A 21,741-nucleotide genomic window follows, 5' to 3' on the forward strand; every position below is an offset into this window, starting at 1 on the left:
GTAAGTTGATGATTCTATAGAATGTGCAGGTAAAATAATTCTCAAAAGCTGTAAATTGTGGTCTGCACAGGCATACAACTTCAGTATCCAGCTGGACCCACAAGGAATTATGGCCATCTCCAGTTGTATATGAGATAGAAAGTTGTATTATTTTCCTTCAGAATTAGATTTCATGCTTCACATTATAATATTAGTTTGTACGATACAAAAGTTTTCAAGCACTTAAAAATGTATGTAGTTTGTAGGAGATGAAAAGCAAAATGGAGAGGAGATAATGTATTTGGCAAAATTAATTTCTTAAATTTTTATTTTGAAAGTATGCAGAGGTTGTGTATGCGGAATGAGCATAGTTTTTTTCCAGTAAACTTTATAGGGAGAAAGAAAAAGAGACTAATTAGATGTTCCTTTAAAACTGGGAGAAGAGATGTGTGAAATCAATTGTTTTCGTATATTTTGCATATATTTGTGTGTGGTGGTATGTATTTAATAAAATCTGTACAGCCTTACTTGGGATTATGACTTGATTATATAGTGTCCTAGAAGGGTCAATAAAAAGAAAGCATGCGGCTTTTTATTAGGTGGAAAATAAAGTTACTGAGGTATACAGAAAATATTCAGCCTAGATATATTAACTCTGGTCCAGTTTAAAAAAAATTATAGCTCTTGCTCAAGCAGTCTTTTTTTTTTTTCCCCTGTAAGGAATAATATGGGAGTAAATTCTGACTGATGGAGAAGGAACTTGTAATTTCTAACCTTAACTTATAACACGTTTGAATTGTATTATGAAAAGGCTTCAAAAAGGCCACTTCTGAAAAAATCAGACAGTAAGCTGTGTTTTATTTTAAGTCACTAGTAGCATACCTGAGTTAATCATAGCAGCCAAAAGCAAACAGGTTTAAATAAATGTAAAGATAGGAAATGTGTAATTAAAAATGATTTTGTCATTGTTAGTTTAAACAAATTTCTCATTTTTAACATGATTAAATCTCACCTGTTTAACAGAAATAGTCATTCCTCCTTTCAACACAGTTTTCACCAACAGCAGTACAGAACCCAGGCTGTTGCAAATCTTATCTTCTGTGTTCCACATTCATGAAAAGCTTGCGTCGAACATTGGACTTTGCTGAATTAGTTACTATAGTACTATTTATCCTTACCACACCATAATTGTTTTAAATATAGCTTTTGTATTTGGTACATAAAATTTATTTCTAAAAATTTAAGTCTGACTCCTCTTTGGCTTTGCTTATTGTTGGAAAGAATAATATATTTTGATTTTAAGATCATAAAAAGGGAGATGGTAAAACTATATAACTTGAATTTGAGAAAACTAAATTAAATTAGTATCCTGTGATTTTTAACCATAAAAGATTCTTTTCAACTGCACAGCTGTGATTTGGATTTTTCTTATGGCAGTTCTTTTATTATGTGCAGTATAAATTGTTTATTGATGGGAAGATGACAGAAGATTGGATTGATAAATAAATATTTAAAAAATCATAATTTAATCCTTAAAAAGTTCCTATACAGCAGCTAGCATAATAAATGGCTGAAGTGTCAGTTTCTCGTGGATGGCTTCATACTCTTAGTTGATCCGTACAACAGTTTTTCAGTTTTCCTTTCTTTTTTTTTTCTTTAACCAACCTACGCAGAAAGAAATGGCGAAAGTGGTTAAAACCTGTGCCAGGAATTTCTGTAGAATAAGTACAGTGCAAAGTCTAAGACATGTCATTTTTCCTCCCGAATAAGTTATTTTCCTATGTAACTCTTTCCTTACCATCTTTCCTACCCTTCCCCAGGAGAATCTTCATGTGAAATCTCTTCATGTAGGGAGCTGACCCAGGTTCAGAGCTCAGGATAATTTCTAGGGGGGCAGGAATATACACTCCTTTACTCTAAAGAATAAAATAAAGATATTTTGATCTTGTGTATTTATTCTTTTTTTTTTTTTCATATTTAATCTATGTGGACTGAAATTCAGGACAGTAAAATGCATTTGTTACTTGTTTAGCTGTCCTGTTTAGCTTCAGGACCAAGTCCTTTTTCAGGTTAAGGCTTTGCTACCTATAGCTCTCCATCTGCCTCATTTTCATTAACTTGTATTTGTGCTTGCTGCAAAGCTCTTCTGTTATCAATACATGGTACTGAATTTCAGATTTGGTACTAGCAAGAACCTTCACAAAACGCCTCCCACTTTTAAAATGACATGTATTATTACTATAGTGCAAAAGGAAGCGTGGAAGATTTTCTGACAAAACACTTAATGAGGTTCCCTTTTACCCTTTCTTTAAACAGCACTTTCTGTTCACCCCAAGAAATAATTTAGTTCTCTTATATTCAAGGATTTAGAAACATATTCACACAAAGAGACTTTCCTGCTCTGCTTCTACTTCCTCCCACTGTTATCAGTCTGCTTTCTGCTACTGAAACATGATCTACCTTTTTCCTCTCCCTTTTTCCACAGGGTCACATGAGGGTAGTGAAGGCATATTACCTTCTGATAAATGCATTTATTTATTTATATTTTCCTCATCCAGCACTATCAGTTTCTTGGAAGGGTAGTCATCTTGATCAACCAAACAGAAACCCTGGCCTGGAACAGGACTTTCATATAATCTTACTAAATTTATGGTGCTTTCTTTGACTCCTTTTAAACCACATTGGTTTTAAGTAAACATCAGGAAAGTAAGTGAATTTAGGACATTTACATAGTCTCCAATGTTTTACAGTAGCAAAGCAGTCTGGAAGTGTTCAGCCCCGGCACGCTTTTCTGGGGATTTTCTGGGGACTGTGGAAGATTCAAGGTGGCTGAACATGTAGCTTCAGGAGCTTTATGCATGTATATCTGTAGGTGGCCCTTTATAGGAGTATAAGATCTTGAAAAGCTGCAGTTTATATAGAGAAAGTAACTGAAGTTCTGGTTTGCTGAGAAGTTAATGTTGTTTGTTTGTTTGTTTTTAAGTACATGCATTCTTTTATTTAGTTCCACTAGATGTTTTATGTTCGTTTACAAACCCTTATACGTTCTGTATGTGACAATCATTGCTGCAAATAGTGACTTTGAGGAGCATTACCTTTGGTAGAAATGATTCTGAAAGGAATTAAAATGTTTTTTCTTGTTTTATAATCAAAACTAACAATACAGTATCAGTTAGAAATATTCCAAATGACAGTTTTAACAAATTTAAGTTTTTAAATTAGAATTTACAGAAGGGCAATATTTTTATATAATCCAATTACATTAGCTGACAAGTATCCTAATCCTGTTCTGTTACTTAAGCAAAACTACTGTTAATAACAAAGGTGTTTCATGTCTTCCTTTTCAGATAGTCAAATTAGGGACTTACAGTTTTAGTTATGATTAAAGGTGTGCAAATGCTTTCTTCTTTCTTTTGTTTTTCTCTTTTGACAGAAGGGACAAATAAAGAAATTGTGTGGGGATGCGTATATGTTAGCCTGCGATTAACTCCTAAACAGTTTGTGATTTTTTTTTAAAAGGCTTTATCATCCAAGCAAATTTCTGTCTTTGATTTTGTACAATTATAAGGTTTTTCTTAAAGTTGAAAATGTTTTATAATATTGACTTGGATTTAAAACAAAATTCCTTTTAACTTTACTGAACAAATCCTCTAGATAGTTCTTTTAAAAAAAAAAAAACTAATAATTTCATCCCTAGGACTTGAGCACAGTTACAATTAATTTGTAAAATGTTGGCATTCCAGAATATGTAGCTTCATGTTAAATCATTTCTTCAGCAGGAAGTGTGTGCAGCTCAGCTTATGTAGGTTTGTGGATATATTCTTTGATAAATATTGAAAGTTTTTGAAAATTCTGACTGATGAATAAGTCTGTATCTGCGTCCCCTTGGAACATGTCTATCTGTCTATGACCCACAATTTTAAAGAGCTACCTATGACCCTAGCTTTAAAAATTTTAAAATAGGTTGACTATAGAAGTCAACTGAATAAACTAAGACAGAAAAGTACAGAAATTGTGCTTCATGTTTTTATATTGTTCCCTAATTGTCTAAATCTCTTATTCTTGGAATACGAAAAAACTGTCTGAAATAAATGAATAATGAACCTTTGTTTAATATTTTTGACCACTATTCCCATATGTTGATACAGAGAATGAAAGTTACCTGGGAGCATATAAAGCTGTGTAACTATCCTGTTTTTCATGCATTTAAGATGACTTTTATGGTAGTAAACTCTCAAGCAACTTCGTAGTTTGCTTTAATTCATGTAAGTACTTCATCGTGTGCTTAAAGTGAAACTCGTACTTCAGAACTTTGCTGACCCCAGGACATTAACTTCTCAGCCATAGTATATTAATATAAACTCAGTTGACTCCTTTAATTTTTATTGATGTTGCATATGTACTTTTCATTTTTATCTGTAATAGGTACCTTCCATGCTTCATAAATGTGGTTTATCAAAATGCAGCAACTGAACCTTATCCTCCTGTGAAACAGAAATCTATGAAATAGAAATCTTTTGATATCCAATAGGATTCCTTTGGCAGAGCAGATACAATTTTAAGATACTGAGATTTCAGAATGATACTGTGGAAGATGGATTATTTTTCAAATGTTGAGCTCCTCACCATGATAGCAGATCTTCCTTTATGATGACTGTTTCAAAGACAGAGAACCAGAAATGGAAAACACATATTAGATCTGTAGCCATTTCTAACCTCCTAGGTGTTAATTCCAAGAACTCCAAAAAATAATAATAAATGTTAAAAAACAAAGCCAAAAGAAATTAGGTTCAAATGTAGAAAAAGGGGAAACATACTGTATTTTTGCAAAGCCCTTGTTATTGCTGATACATAGCGATACATATAGCATTCCTTCCTGTACAGTATTATTCCTTTTTTAAAACCTTAAAATGTTTGTCACAAAAAATGTACACTGAATAGGACATTTAAATTGAAATCTCAAGATGCTTCTAATTCTTAATATTGTGTATAAGCATTAAATTTAAATCCAAATCCAAATGTGGGCACTAACTTTTATCCTGAAAATAATAGTATGTTTAGACTTGGACACAGGATACAGGGTAGGATTCATTCTATTTTCTTTCTATGTGTGTAGTAGAGACTGCTGTCATTGTCACAGAAGTCAATTAAGTAACTAAGGTTAAATAAAAAATTGCCACTATTAAGACAGATTGATGTGTAAGGCATTGCTGAATATTACATAAATTCTTGTGAATCAGGTTCATTGTGACAGCATAGTTTTGACTCAATGAGTTAGAGAGATACATGATGGGATTTGTTTCTTAAAACTTAAGTTAACTTCAGGTGATGTTTCCATCTGAGTTGCTTCATTTATTTTCCCTGTATAGCCAAGGGAGGGAAAGAGGCATTTCTTTGGGAGCATGTATTTTGGATGTACATCATCATAATAATTTGCCCTATAGATCTCTTCTGTCTGCTGGCTATGAGGAAGGAAACTTAAGTTGAACAGCTCAAAGGTAGACATTTATGTTGTAGACATTTATAGCGAAGTGAGGAGAATCCCATCAGATCTCTCTGAAGATCTCTTTCTGGATCATCTGTGCCAGAACTGTTATGCCAGGGAAGGCCTGATCCTTCGAAACAGTTGTAACAGGTAACCGTGCAAAGTGTACTTCTGTCTGGACACTGATGAACTTACATAAATAACCGCATCAGATATCTGACTTTGAGAATAATAAAATGATACATTTTAGTTAAGATAATTAACAAGTGAAGTTAGTTCCCAGATCCTGGAAGTCATTAAGTGCAGACCACGTTGGAAGAGATTAATGAAGAATTGGGGTGAAGGATACATGTATTGGAGCTTCTTGGAACTTCTGTTCAGCCATGATCTGTCTGATGCATGTGCCTCTAAATAGGAATCTGTTTTAAACTGACAGACTACACAGGCTCCCTCTTCCTCTTCCTCTTCCTTTTCCTCTTTTCTTTTTCAGAAAAAGAACAAGGAGTAGAATGGATGTAGTAGAATGATAAGCATTTTCATAGATTTTTTTGTTGCAGTTCAGCTGTGCACAACAAACAGTCATATCACTGAAATGCCGGACTACATGGCATTAAATGGAAGCATATGAAGGGCTGAAATGCTCCTGTGGCTGGACAGCCATTTTTTTCTAGTAGGTCTGCATAAAAGGGACATTGCAAGTATTGGACTAGCTCAGTTGGTAATCAGTCCATCAGGGAAAATAGAATTTCCCTGAAACAATGTTCAGTTAGGTTCAAACAGAAAGGTTTGAAGTTCTGAGAACTGCACTATTAATGCCAGGGTGTGTCTCCATAAGCCTTTCTCCATGCAGCCATCCTGTACCCGCTGGATGTTGTGGGTGGGTATGGTACTCAACAGTGCTTTATTCCAAATGCACGTGTGTCTGATGTGATGAGAAGAATTCTTCAAATAAGCAACTCTTTCCAAGAATTCTGCTTTGTTTATGCAATACGTCTTATCTCTTCAGCCATACATTTATGTGTTGTAGTAGAGCTTTAACACGGGATAGAAAAATTCCTTGCTGCTTCCCAAATAATATAATATTCCCAAATATTAAATTGTTAAATTAGAAAAAAATAATTAAATTGCTGGCTCAAATTCTCTTTAATTGTTTATTAGAAAAAAATAACCGAGAACATTATGCAGCTAGAAAAAAAAAATTAAAATGACTTTTCAGCCTATTTGGCTTTTTTGCAGTTTCTGCTGTTGACTTTCTCATACACATCGGATTATTAATACTTCACCCAGGTAAGAGAAAAGAGATTTATGGTATGTAGACCTCATGAAATTAATTAAACTTGCATCTGGACATCCATTCATCCTTTTTAAGATGTAATTTATTTCCTTAAGCTTGTAAGCACAAATTGTAACATACTTCAGATTGTTATTGGTGAAAGGTGCTGCAAAATAGTGCTCTAGGTAAATATAGGATTATTTTTTATTCCATGTGACTGCTGATGCCACCGGTAACAAAGGAACTAATGGTTTTATAGAATAATCAGTGGATCCGCATTTTGTCTCATAGATATGTACTTAGTTTGCAGGCATGTACTTGTGAAATAAAAAGTCTGTCCCCTAAAAGAAAGCAGTGAAAGGATCAGTCAAGACTCAATACATGTCAGAAGAGGGTCATATATCTTTGAAGTGTACGCCTACTTTTGCTGCATATGTCATTCCCTATTAAAGATTAGATTTCAAGATGCATACAAGATAGCGTGGCATGTCAGAGCTGGAAAATGAAAAACGGTTCATGCAGTTTCTCTCTTCCCTCTCATAAAATGGTAGCACTGAGGAGAAAGGGGTAGAGAAGTATTCTTACAGAGCTAAAAGGTAGTAGGGCTCTGAGTGTTCTTAGGTGGTTGGTGAAACGGAGGATGATATAATCAGAAAATGTCAGGTGTGTTTGGGAATAGAATCTATTACATGAGGAGATCTCTGTATAGCTGTTGACCAAAGAATTACTAGCCTTAATATTGGTGAATCATCTCATTCATGGAAACATAAGTACTGGAAAAGGAAAAATGCCTAATTTCAGACATCAGAATATACCTCAACAAGTAAAACGGTAATATTCCTAGAAACCTTTGTGTTTAAAAAATTCACAAAATCTAGGTTTTATAAAAAGACTGTTCAGAAAGCAGAAAATAACATGCTTAAAAAATCAAAATTTACCTCTTTGAATTCCTTTTGTTCTTTGATTCATCTGATCCTTGTGGCCATCTGATCCTTGTGGCCATCTGATCCTTGTGGCATACATGGTATATCCACTGGAAGACCACTTGATTATTACTTAATCTGTGTCTCCAAATAGGTATGCTTCTGTTAACCTGCTTTCTTCACAGGGCATTTCTGTTTAATGGCAATGATCTGCAAAACAGAATGATGTTACAGAGAATTAAGCACAGCTTCCTTAATGCGTTTGGATATTGCAGTTAACTATGTGAATTAGCATATACACCATATGTGCTCTTAAAAGTTCAATTTATAGACAAGGTAACTTTTCCTTACAGATTTATTTTCCAATTTTATTTTAGAGACTTGTTTAAAGTCTTCATTATGATGTACTTTTAACACAGTTTCACTAAATGCTTTCCAGGAAACAATATAAATGCGTAGTTCCTGTGTCGATAGCTTGCAGTTTATTTGCTGCTTTAGTATTTTTTTATCCCCATATAACAGAAATGGGAAGTATTCTAGCCCTAACTGTAAGTTACTGACATAATGGATATCTGTTTAAAAAAGGAATTACAGTCGATGGTTAAGCTGTCTTTAAATAATAACCTAGTTAAATATAGTAAACTGTAAGCGGAACCTATGGAATAATAATGACAGTGAAATCATCTCTTCAGCTATTTTTCAAGATGATCTTTTCATTTTACAGGACACATTAATATCTTTGGATTTCTTATCTTCATGCTTACTTATGTCTCTCTAAACATCTGGGACAGTCATGTCCATAATGACTTAGAACATTGGCCTGCCCCATTGGGAACTTATTTGCTGATTTATTTATTTTTTTTGGCTAAAAATACCTTTGAAGCTGTGCCTGTGACCTATTGTGTTTATGTATAACCATCACTACTTAAATCATAATATCAGGAGGATTAGCTGATGTTTGTTCAGTGCTTTCTAAAATGTTAAAGTGCTTTTAAAAAAACTATTGACGTAGCTATGAGATATTATAAGCATGAGGCATAAGGCACGGTGGTGTATCTTCTGCTGTGGTACTCCATCAAGCATAGAAAAACTGCTTCTGTTCCTCACATATTCTCTGATAAGCAACGGTTTTGCTTTGCAATCTGTTTATCTGTGTGCTTGGGCTGGGCTCTGGATTTTCAAGAGACCATGTGGCTTAGCTTAGGTTGTTAGGTGGTAGGGATGGATGTAGTGGGCTTAAAGGTAGGTTTAGACTTTAAAACCAGATTTAGATTTAGGATGGCAAAATAAGATTGTCAGCACAGAGGATAAAGTTTGAAAGGCAATGTTTGTCATGACCTACCAAGCTGTGGTCGTTCTGCTGCCTAGGTTTTAATCAGGCTAGAGCTGGTGTTCAAACATACTGAACATGTCCTCAGCTGAGCTATCACAGACTACAGTTGTGGTGGTGGTGGGGATTTGGGTCTGCTCATGCTGATGATCTGCAGTTAATGCCACATCCAGGAAGAGCTGCAGTCCCCAGTTCGACTCCAAAACAACCAGAACTCTTGCTGCTAGTTTTTGAGTGAGTGATGTACAAATGATTAGTAAGGTAGTTTTATATATGGGCTGAAAGGGTTGGCAGCTTAGTTTTAGAGTTTTTGTCTAGGTTTTGTAGGTACGGTTGGCATTATGGTTTGTGTGGCTGAGAAGCATGCAGTAGGTTAAGTCTGGTTCTGTAGTTGGTCTAGACTTTGGTGACAGCACTCACCTGGCTGGGTAAGGCTTGATATGGCAGGGCAGCAAAATAGCGTTAATGTTCCCAGAGAGGAAAGTGCTGCTGACATCAGTCTGAAACCTATTCAGATTGTTAGATTGATAGGATTTCTGGCATGGATTTAATTTAGGGAGATGGGATGTGATGAGCTAAAGCTGAACATGGTTACCAAAGGGATCACAGAGCTAGGCTTGCATTGTTGAGCCAAGGGCTTAGGATTTTGGGGTTTCATTTTTAATTAGACACAGCTAATTCCATGTGTGCAATGTATGATTGGGATTGGGTGAGTGCAAGGATGAGAAGCAAGTTTAATAATGTCTTCGGGACTCATAAGAGTTTGGGAGATACAGGAAGGGGATGCTGTGCTAGGTTTATGGTGAGGGAGAAAGGCAGCAGCAGTGGACTGCAGTGTTTAGATCTGAGTGTCAGTGACATGAGTTGCTGGATTGGTCTTAAGGTATAGAGCAAGATTTGGATGTCCAGGATTTGTGCAGCAGAGAATGCTTCGCTAGAGTTGGAGGTATTGCAGAAAGAGGTGTGCTCGGGCAACAGATAATTTAAGTGGCTTGATTAGATTTAGAATTAAGACATTTTTTGGTTTCATTCTTAAACTTGGATGAAATATGTGCAACCAGATATATTTATTCAACTGAACCGTAGTTCTGAGTGTACACACGTGCACATTCTCAAAATAATTTACAGTAGCACAGTCTGTATCGCATGTCTTCTAGAATTAATTCTTTCCTGCTGAAAGATGTTTGAAATGCATGTAGCACTAACAAAATTAAAATTAGATTTAGTAAATAATATTCTTGAATCTACTCAAGTTTAATTTCCCGTTGTTTCAGAATGGTTTATTTTCACTTGGCTCCAATAACAATTCACATAGGCAGAAATAAATTGAGTCAAATTCATAGAGCAAGGAAATGGGAAAAATAGAAGAAAAATAGAAGAAAAAATATTTGTTGATATTTGTCCTTTTTTTGTAAATGTTGGCATCCCACGTTACATGATTACAGCGCAACCTTTGAAGATTTAGCTTGTGTACTTTGTATTTCCTCGTGTCTGTCAATCCCTTAATTGAGCTGGCAAAGCACAATTAAACCTCTAGGTGTTTTATCTTGAAACAAGATACTTTTGGCTTCATTTCATCCTTAAAATTAGATCTTTCATTAAAAGTTACTCTTAGTTTCTCTGAGTTTTCAGAATATCAAACTTCTAGCTGAAGTTGCTGTTTTAAAGAACTCTTTTTCATGTAGCCTTATCATTTATTCAAAGCTCTTTTACTAAGCCTAGCTATTACATTTAATATAGGATACTGCAGGGAATTGTATATGAATGAGAGAGAGAGCGGTTACACAGAGATTAAAATCTGAGTAGTAGTTCTGCCTATAGGAATAAATTATAAACAGAGTTTAGTTTAGGTTAACATATTCAGTTACTCAGTTTGAGGCCTTCCTACACAATTCTATTATGTGAACTGCAGTTCAGTCCTCATAATTAGCTTAAATAAAGTGCGTTTGTCAAATGTTCATGGAATTACACAATAGCTAAGAACGGAAAGGACCTCTGAAGGTGATCTAGTGCAGCCTCCCTGCTCAAAGCAGGCTCAGCTAGAACAGGTTGCTCAGGGCTGCGTCCAATCAAGTTTTGAATTTCTACAAGTATGGAGATTACAACAGCCTCTTTGGGCTGCCTGTTCCAGCGTTTGATCACCATTACCATCTCATTGTAGAAGGCTATCAGGTTCATTAAGCATAATTTTCCCCTTTGTAAATCTATGCAGACAGTAGTCATATTGTCTGTCACCATTTTCTCTATCATATGCCCAGAAATTGTTTCTGGGATTATTTGCTCTATCACCTGCCCAAGGGTGAGGCAAACTGACCTGTAGTTCCCTGAGGGTGCTCCTTCCTGAAGACAGGACTGTCATTTGCTTTCCTCTGTTACTCAAGAACCTCTCTCAGTAGTCAAGACATTCCAAAGATAATGGCCTTGATATTGACAAGCTCCCTCAGAAATCATAGGTTTTATATGGTCTTATCCCATGGTCTTATATGTCCAGCTTCTTGAAATGTTCCTTAACTTGATTGTTCTCCATTGAGGGTAAGTCTTCCTTTGTCCAGACTTTCCCACTGGTCTCAGATATGTGGTGCTCCCGAAGGCTGATCTTACCAGTAAAGGTCAAGCTGAAGAGGACACTTCATCCTTTGTCATCAGGTCCTTTCCCAGGACTTGGGAAAGGTCTTTTTCTTTTGCTGATGATTTACCTCTAGAAATCTATCTTGATGCACTTCACATGCCTTCTCAGATTCAGCTCCAGATAGGCTTTCACTTTGCTAACTCTGTCTCTTCAAATTTGGACAGTGTCTTTGTATTTCTCCAAAGTCACCTGGCCTTGCTTCCACCTAAATTATGCTTCCTTTTTATGTTTGAATTTTGTCAGGAACAATTTGTTCATCCATTCAGGCCCCACGTCATTTCGCTTTCACGGGTAGACCATTCTTGAGCTTGATCCTTGAAAATCAACTCTCCCAGGTCTCTTTTCTCTCCAGAATCACATCACATTGGATTTTTCCTAAATACATTCCTGAAGGAGCTGAAATGTGCTCTCCTGACACCTAGGGTTGTGATCCCACTTCTTGCTTTTGTTTAGTTTTCCAGCAATAGGTGATATTATAGTTGCAAATCAGTTGAGCTCCCAAGGAAAGTGTTAAGTCATTTGGAGAAAAGTCACTTTTCCAACTGTCAAGAAGTAATCTTCAGGAAAGTTTATAGATGCTTCAGTAACACTTTCAAAGTCAGCAACCAATTATATGAAGGTAATAATTCATAATGAAGCCTACTGAATTTGTGGTAATTTAAGATGACTAGAGAGACATGCTCTGAAACTCCTCGTTTTCATCAAATTCCCTTCAGAAAACCTTAGAGAAGGTAGTGTGAGAAGAGTGTGAGAGCTGTACTGGAGGACACTTTATCCACTAAGTTAACCTCTATTCTTCCATGACGAAAACATTTTTCAGAGAAACCTTAGGTTTCTCTGAAAACAGAGAACAAAATATAGAACAAAATATATTCAAGTATGTTCCATGCCTTGATATTGTTTTATTTCTTTTTTAATTCTATTGCATTTTTTTTCTATTTTAAACAAAGAAATTCAGAAACTAATGCTATTTTCCATAAAAAAAAACAACTATGTTATAATTTAAAATTTGACTGATTTTAGGAAGGGTCTTGCTTTGGTTTACATCATGCTGCAGATCAATTGGCAAGCTTGCAGCTGAAATTACAGGCTTGACAAAGCTATGGCTGCTCATGTTACAGAACTTTCTTTCTGCCTTATTATTAAAAAATGAGAATCATAGGGTCATAGAATGGATTGGGTTGGAAGGGACCTTAAAGATCATCTAATTCCAGCCCCCCTGCCATGGGCAGGCACACCTCCCACTAGACCAGGTTACCCAAAGCCTCATCCAACCTGGCTTTGAACGCTCCCAGGGATGGGGCATCCACAGCTTCTATGGGCAACCTGTTCCAGCGTCTCACCACCCTCATTGTGAAGAATTTCTTCCTAATATCTAATCTAAATCTACCCTTAGCTTAAAACTGTTATCCCTTGTCCTGTCACTACGCCCCCTGACAAAAAGTCTTTCTCTCCCTTTCCTGTAGGCCCCCTTTAGGTACTGGGAGGCTGCTGTAAGGTCTCCCCAGAGCCTTCTCTTCTCCAGGCTGACTAACCCCAACCCCTTCAGCCCATCATCCCCAACTCTCTCAGCTTTTGATACACTGGAATAAAACATTCAGCAGATTATTTCTGTGGCTCCACATCTAGAGAGTGTGTATGTATGAGCAGAGATTCCTGAACTCTTTGATCAAGCCTCTAACCTACCAGTTTCTTAGCCACAGCTGTCTGAGAGAGAAATACCTTTAAAGGGTGCAGGCACTACATAATGTGACTGTAAAAAGTGACTCAGATTCGAACTCGTGCATTTTGTTATTCAGCTGTACCTAGAAAAGATCAGCAACTGGTCATCAGTGGTGTAAATAATGTCAGTGATGCCTGTTCTGGTACCAGAGAACACATGCAATCGCTTCCTTCACAGCCAGCGAACACTCCAAAGTCACTGCAAGACCCTGCTTTACACCAGGGCAAGTCTGTGCAGCCAATTTCCTTTTCACAAGTCCTTCACACTCGCAGCTGCCATCTCCTTTCCAGGCACGTTGTCCTGAGCTCTGGCCTTGAAGCGTTAACCTCACGTGGTGCAGCACAATTGAGCACATCTGTTAATACCTCCATGCCCGAAGAGAATGACTAAGTGTTGTGGGAAGGGAAGGTGTTCAGCTCAAGGTTGTCTAATCCTTCCGTTATGTAAAATCTCATTGCAAAATGATATTTAGCCTAATTCTAGGCTAAATAACCCAAATTCTCAACCTTTCTTCACAGGAAGAGCGCTCCAGCCCTCTGATCATTTTTGTGGCCCTCCTCTGAACCTGCTTGAGGTCCATGTCCTCATTATGCTGCCGGCCCCAGAGCCGAATGCAGTACTCCAGGTGGGGTCTCACGAGAATGGTCCCTTGACCTGCTTGCTACAGTTTGGTGGATCCCAGGATACAGTCGGCTTTCTGGCTTGTAAACACACACTGATGGCTTATGTCGAGCTTTTCATCTACCAGTACCCGCAAGTCCTCTGCGGGGCTGCTTCTATCTACTTGTCACCCAGCTTGTATTTGTGTTTGGGATTGCCCCAACCTAGATGCAGAACCTTGCCCTTGTCCTTGTTGAACATGTTGTTTGCATGGGCCCACCTCTCGAGCCTGTCCAAGTCACTCTGGATGGCATCTTTTCCCTCCAGTATATCAACTACACCACACAGCTTGGTGTCATCTGCAGAGCTGTTGGGGGTCCACTCAATCCCACTGTCCATGTCACCGTCAAAGATGTTAAATAGCATCGGTCCCAATACAGACATCTGAGGAACGGCACTCATCACCAGTTTCCACTTGGACATCAAGCTGTTGACCACAACCAAAGTTGAGTGTGACTAAAGTAAATCTGGATACTCACCAAGCTCTTTTTTTTCTCAAAAATAAATGATATGTGATTCCATTTGGTATTTTCAAAATGGATAGCAGAATTCAAGCAGCTAGTTGCTCTTCTGTCAGGTAAATGCTATATGACTGAAAGGTATTGTATCATCTGCTGAGAACAGAATAAATTTTAGTTATAACACATGGAGAGAATACTCCTGACTCTTACTAAAAAGAAAAAAGACACAACTTTGCACAACAAAATTAATCCACACTGTAGACCTGGTAAATGTTAAATGTCAGTGTTTTCTGTCATAAGACCTTGTTTTCACTTTTGGCAAATGTTAGCCATTCTGGCTGATTCTTTTTTTCTATGGATATCTACCTCAGGCCATTTTTATATGTGTTTTTGTTTTATTTTTGTTTCTGCGTGTGCATGTGTACAACTTTGATGTACAAGGTGTAAGAGCTCACAGCTTTGACAGGAGCCAGTAGGAGCCGTGCTTTGAATTCATGTAATTCTGTATGATGCCAGGCATTGTAAAATCACGTCCTATTCAGCTAGCAGACTAGGCATTAACAGATACTGTATTTCAAAGATTCTGTTGTAATAAGATAAAAGCACCGCCTCTCTCTAAAGGTGGTGAAGTTAAAGTTATACATGAGCTATGTGTGGAATTATAGCAATGATTGTCATTGAAAAAATCTGTATTCGAGGCAGAAAGTGAATGCTGCACATTTTACATCCATGCATGTAACAAGGATAGGAAAAGTACTGAATAGTATTCCTTCTAAGGCAGCAGCATCAGGAACAGAAGCAAGTACTTTTGCAAAAAAAAAAAAAAATAAAAAAAAATAGAGGAACTGATCATGTTATTAAAACTATAGGCATAAGAGTCAAATTAGGCTTACAATTTCATTGTATTGATTTAAAATTGCTATTCCTAATTAAAAGCAGGTAGCTAGTAGTACATTAAGAAACCATAAAAAATAAATGAGATAATTAATTTGCAATATTAAAGAACATAGTCTGAATCATAGACCTTAATTTCCTCAGTGTTTCATGACTGTGCTAATGAGTTCTTTGACCAACCTTTGGAATATATGCTGCTAGCTCATTTCTGCATGGTGGTTGCTCAAGAATCATTTGGAGTTAAGTACTTTGAGTAAAGTATGCCCTGATTAGTGTCCAAATTTAATGAATCAGCAGTTTACATTTCCATTATTCGTAACATGAGAGCTAATTCCAGTTTGTAGTTCCAGAAGCTTTTAAGCTAGTTTTCCATGGTCACAGATTCTAAAAATGTATTAATTATCATATGGGTGGCAGCTCCTTCTAAACTATGCCTGTCCATTTCTCTCATTGAGGTTACAACTGTAGAAAAAGTAGAAGTTAACTTTCGGTACAGTATAAAGCTTCTAAGACTTCCCTTTGCATGATTTAAGACTAATGAGAAGGAAGAAGGTTTTAGCTCCCACAGTGGTTTTAGAAGATGCACATGGAGATGAAACTGCTTATAGAAGTATTTTCTTTATATAATACTACTGGGCTATTTGCCATACAACACTACTAGTCATCTTCAAAGTGTAACTTTTTAAATCATGGAAGACTTACTAATACGGGGGGGGGGGGGAGTAAGGTTGCCTAACGTTCATTACAATTATGGTAATATGTAAGTAGGTAAGTTGTGATATAAAGAACCAGTTGATCTAGATGTCACAACGTATTTCTGTTTACTGAAACAACGATTCTTGGTAATTTGTGTTGGGTTTTGTTTGTTTTGCAGTTTTTGATCTATTTGAAAATATAGTAGATCATGGAATAGGTCATTTCTGTGTTTGATTTTGTATGTGCATTGAAATTTTCTTTGAGGGCATGTTTAATGTACATTAAGATACCGTTGTCAAAATGTGAACATCCATAAAATGTTGAAGGAGCTGGAATCATTTAATCTAGCAGAAAGAGGGCTGAGGGGAAGAGCAGCTGTAATGTGTAATAGTCTTTCAGAGTGGGAAAATTTGCTGTACAAGGAATTTGTACAGCAAATTTTTGGTTGTACAGCAAATTTTTGGCTCCTGAAGTGAACAAGAAGAAATGTATTTGGTCATTAAGATTACGTGTTACAAAAAACATTTTAGGTGTTAAAATGCTTAAACACTTGAAACAGAGTAAGCAGTTAGCTGCCTCTTAGGATGGATGGCTAGAGTGCACAGGAACAGCCAACACAGAAGACTTTCTTCTCCTTTACTGAAGGTCTTCAAGTACATAGGTGTACTTGAACCTGTCTCAGAGTGGAAGCATTGGACTAGAAATTGGTCACCTGGGGATCCTTTCAGCTGTAAATCTGAACTCTGTGCTCCCATTTATTCATTACGTTAACATTTATCCTTATGGTTAAAATCTGAATCTGTTGGAGGGAGGGAAGAAGGGAAAAGTCCATTGCATGTAAGTTCTGCTCCTCAATTCCAGAAAATATGGAAGTACTATTCTGATTAACTGTGTGGATGATAGTTTGGGGGCGATTAGGGTATAATGAGGATTTAATAATTAATGCTAGTAGTTCAGGAAAGAGGTTTTTGCAGAAAAATTACAAAATTTGACTGATAGCTTAGAAGAGTACTGACATGTTCCACGACTGGGTTTTCAAAGTGCAGGAGGTTAAAACTCTCCTCTTCGGGCAGCAGTGCAATTCAGGATGTAGGTAAGATGTGTCCTGGCAGGGGTTTTAAATGCGTGATTTTTGCACAGAACTGACTGCTTTATGTCATATTTGGAGTCCTGTGAATACTGTATTTCTCAGGCAGATTACTTTGGATCTCTCAGCTTATATTCAGCTTTCACTGTAACACCTGTTTATAATATTTTTAATCTATAGAGATGGAGAAAACAGTGATTTTAAGAGAGGTCTCAGAAATAGGAAGAAAAATATAGTGAAGACAGTACTGGGTTGAGATACAGAGTTCTGCTCAGTTGCAGTGGTGCTATACGTATGTATAAGTATCTGAATAATGAGTAGCTTACAGCTGTGCTCGCTTGAATAGCGTTTCAAATAATATGTACTGTTCTGGGTTGTTTTATGCTAATGACAAAATTAATATTACTCAAGAGGTTTTTGCTACTTATTGCTCATTTTAAAATATTTCTGTTTATCATAAGAGCTGTTCTTCAAAATGTATTTTAGCATACATTTCAATTTCAGAACATACAGCTTAACTTCCTTGCAAACAATTTTAAATGTATTTGAAAGTTAAATTATATTATTGATTCATGGATTCTGAGGTCAGAGGGAGTAATTTAATCCAATCTCCTTTCTGTACAAGTGAATTTTCCAGAAGATGAATTTAAGATATTTTTATTAATATATCTGATCTGAAGTCTGTTATTGATTCTGTTAATTGTTACAATTTTTATTCTTCTCCTAGTTTAATAATAGCTTATAATTTGTCTTTTTTTCTGAATTTTATTGCCTACAATTGTTACAATATATATAAAAAAAAAGCCCTGAACAAGATTGATTGAATATTCTAGAATAGTATTACAACTACATAATACTGTATAGTACAATACATGAAGTTATATAGAAAACTAGATAAATTATGAACAAGGCATAATTGCCAATTGTCCAATCAATTAGCTTTATGTTGAATCAACATGAATCAATAGTATTAACTAAATATTGATCTTCTTTGTTTATTATATATTTGTAAACATGTTTATTGGAGAAAAAAATCCAGCTGATGGAAACAATGTTTTCACTAGAACTCACTTCAAAGTGTTAGCTATGCTTAGAATATTCCCCAAATTTCCGTATCGAGTAAGACAGTTGTGAATGACCCAATCCTGGCTGTGTTGTGGTATGCTAGCACTCTGTATGCCGCTAATCCTGCAGTACCTCAGAAGTTAAAGACCAGATCTAGAGCCTGCAGGAATCACTAGAGGACTCCATTTTTTACTTGGATAAATCCTTTGGATGTATATGATAGTATTAACATAGTTGCTGAGAGTGGCTACCTTGAAAATAATAGAGTAAGAATTTAAAACAAGAATTGAGAGCTTGTTTACGTATATAATTGGGTTTCTTTTTATCTGGGAGTTCATTGTTTTTCTTCTACTTCAGACAGTAGATATTTTGTATCAGTAATTTTTATTATGACCTCATGTAAAACATAATTTCATCTTTTTTTTAACGACAGTACTCTTAAATAATGTTAACTGCGTGTATCAGTGATGTTTACCTTGCTTGTCTCTCCTACCAGATGCTCTAAAATAGGTTTCTCTCTCTCCCTCTGTTCAGGGAGTACCATATTTAGCAAAACTGAACTACTTTATTTGCATGCAAACATCTTACCGGCCAGTTCTGTTATGATTCTTCTAAGATTACAACAGTGACAATAATATATACTCAGTAATAAATTCAAATATCAGGTTTAAGGAGAAAACAATTGTGTAAACCATTTCATGATTGTGATCACTTTCAAGTCACCTATATTTTCTTTTTTGTTTTTAAATTACAGTGTAAGATGTTTGAAGAAGACATTGAGATTTTGAGTGACTACCAGGTGCAAGAAAATAAGATATTAGAAATTGTTCCAGCAATTCAGTCTTACTCCTTAACAGTGTTGGAATGAGTAAGACATTTTAAGCTTTTAGTTCAATGCCCCCAAAAGATAGGGCCAAAATAATATAGCAAAGATGAACAAAAAAGTGGCATAATTGCCCATGGCAAAGCATTTGCTCTTTCTGGTGCCAGGCTGAGCTTTTAGGCTCTTGCTTTACCCTGTGACCTAGGCACCACATCGGCCTCAGGTCCTGTGGCACAGTGCCGCAGACAGCCAACCCTGTAAGCAGCAGATTCTCCATGTAGAGCTGCAGGACCATTTGTAACAGCATGGCACATCTTTTATCATCCTCAGGTGCTTACTAATTGAGTGTCCTACCTGAAAAGTGAGGGCAGAGGAACCAAAACAGGGCATTTTAAATACCCTTGCTGGCAACCTTAAAGAGACTTTAGGAAAAGTCTCAGAAACTGTCACGCTTGCAGGTATGAGAAATTGGGTCAGAATAGTATATAGCATGCAACATGACTTTTAATTTTACATGCAGTACCCCCAAACAATCAACTTCTCATTTTGTTATATTGTCTTTAAAAATGCATTCTTGAATGCATTTTTAAATTAATGCATACTTCCTTCTTCTAATAGGCAATGTAGTACTAGGAGAGGAAAGAAAATAACATTTTTTCTCCCCTGATCAGTATTGGTATGCATGTGTGAATTCACTGTGAGTGACTGAGGCTGGTTTATGTGCACAGAAGTGGTGGCACCCAATGAATTTCTGCACAAGCAGGTATTGGTATATATATGCATGGCAAGCTTTATTGTAATCTGAACACAAGACACTGATTTCTATTGCATTTGGCTCTTCAGGAGGCAGATTTCTGGAATTTCACTCACAAAGATGCCTGTAGTCATTTGGGCAGCAGTATCTTATTTGTAAAATATCCACCCTTGCTAAGTTCCAAATTCCAAAAAAGACATAAATTATATATATTATTTTATATATAGCTTTATATACACTATATATATATATGTGTCTGAAAAAAAAAAGGCTTTTAAGGAACTTGTTTCTTTAGCTAGAAGTTTAAGGAGAGTCAGGCGTTGCTATTTCACATGATGCATTTGCAAGATTTTGAAGAATTTCTGTCTATCAATGTAGTTATAAAACATTGACAGTACAGTCTCTGGAATTTATTTATTTATGAATTGAGACATTGATTTAGTTGCTTGTGGTATATTAATGAGCAGCAGTAGACAATTATTTGTCACATTATAACTGTTTCTACCATGGACAAAACAAACAAACAAACTTTTTTCCAGAAACGTGAATTGTGAAGTTTAAAAGAATTATATCTGAAAAACAAACTCAGATATAGGCAACCAGTTGAAACTGGCATATTTCTAACAAAACCTTCAAGGCTCTGTTGCTGTAGTGGAATACTAACAATTAATGTGAAATCTAGTAAGTGCACTTCTGCTAAGTTAATAAATAAAACATAGGCTGGTTTTATTAGCTGCCAGTTGTATCCAGAAACACAAGCAGTGAACTGTGATACTTAAAATAAATTGGCATCTTACAAATACTATTTTAGAACTAATTATAATCCCTGAAATGATTAGCCATAATAATAAATTTTGCTCTTCTACTTCTTCATGCTCTTTTAAAATTAATTAACTATATAAAAGTAAATTATGATTTTATGATTTAATAAAATATCTGTTAGCGTCAGGGTCTTTCTGAGGCAGAAGAAAGGTCTGTCTGATTTGATACTCCTCATTTGCAGTCCAAACAATGAAATATTCTGTTTGTGTTGAACATAGCATTTTTTTTTTTTCTTTTTGCACAGGAGACATCATGCTTTCTTTTGTTGTTGTTTTTAACATTCAGAGTGAACATAGGGGGCAGAACTGTGTTATAGTTCATTCGTAACTGTACTAGTACAAAGGAAATCTGCTTAGCAGAAGGCCCCACTTTGTTATTAGAAAATGCTTTATCCTGTTGACTTAGATCCTTCATACAGTGATCTAGGGCTTAATGTACAGACATTTGATGTTTTAACATGAATCTTGATGTTGTGCAAAAAATATTGGAAAGGTGCTCTGGAAAGAACATTGACAGCTTCCCTTAACAAAGTGCTAGGCTGTTGCAGATGCTGTTTTTTATCCCCTCTTTTTCAGATCTGACTAGAATATCAAATTATATCCTATCCCCTCTTTTTCAGATCTGACTAGAATATCAAATTATATCCTTTTCTTCCACTTCAAAATCAGAGGAGAAACTTGTTTATTTCTGCTTTTTCTATGTAGTTAATAATAATTTTCATGCCCGCATTTAGTAGGGTATTTTAGTTTTTCTTTGGTTTTATTCTTATTCCTAATATGCTTTAAACTTCTTAATTTTTCTTTAATCTACTATTTATTGATATTCTGTGATCCATTTAGATTCTCTTGTCAGTTACTTGTATTTTTTTTTTCCTTACCTTCAGTACTATTGCATCCTCTTCTGTTTTCTGTGTATAGATTATTTAAAGCTTTATCATTGTTTTCATGTTTTCTTTTAATGGGTTTGTTTTCACACCAGCATACTTTTCTATCTCTAATATTAACACTTGGAAAATTCAGGTTATATATGACAGAAGGAGAATAGCAACTTCCACGGTTTATTGTCTTTAATAGAAATCTAAGTGCCTTTCTGAAAGATGATTAAATGCAATTTCTAGTAAAAAAAAAAAAATCTTTG

The 21,741-nt window shown here is 35.9% G+C and overlaps 1 protein-coding gene across 6 annotated transcripts in view; it reads left to right on the plus strand.

Moving 5' to 3' along the window:
* MEI4 (meiotic double-stranded break formation protein 4) overlaps window positions 1-21,741 on the plus strand; it is a 162,569-nt gene that overhangs the window by 43,487 nt on the left and 97,341 nt on the right. The window contains exon 5 of one of the 6 annotated variants that reach the window (XM_083828031.1): window positions 13,861-15,258. The exons of 4 other annotated variants lie outside the window; for them this stretch is intronic. In XM_083828031.1, the coding sequence (XP_083684157.1) occupies window positions 13,861-13,905 (45 nt within the window). In that variant the 3' untranslated portion in view covers window positions 13,906-15,258. Of the gene's footprint in view, window positions 1-6,700; window positions 6,752-13,860; window positions 15,259-21,741 lie in introns of those variants that run through there. One more of the 6 variants, XM_083828032.1, reaches the window with a different exon arrangement.

This window comes from Anser anser (genome assembly GCF_964211835.1).
Source record: "Anser anser genome assembly, chromosome: 3".
NCBI classification, from domain to species: Eukaryota; Metazoa; Chordata; class Aves; order Anseriformes; family Anatidae; genus Anser; species Anser anser.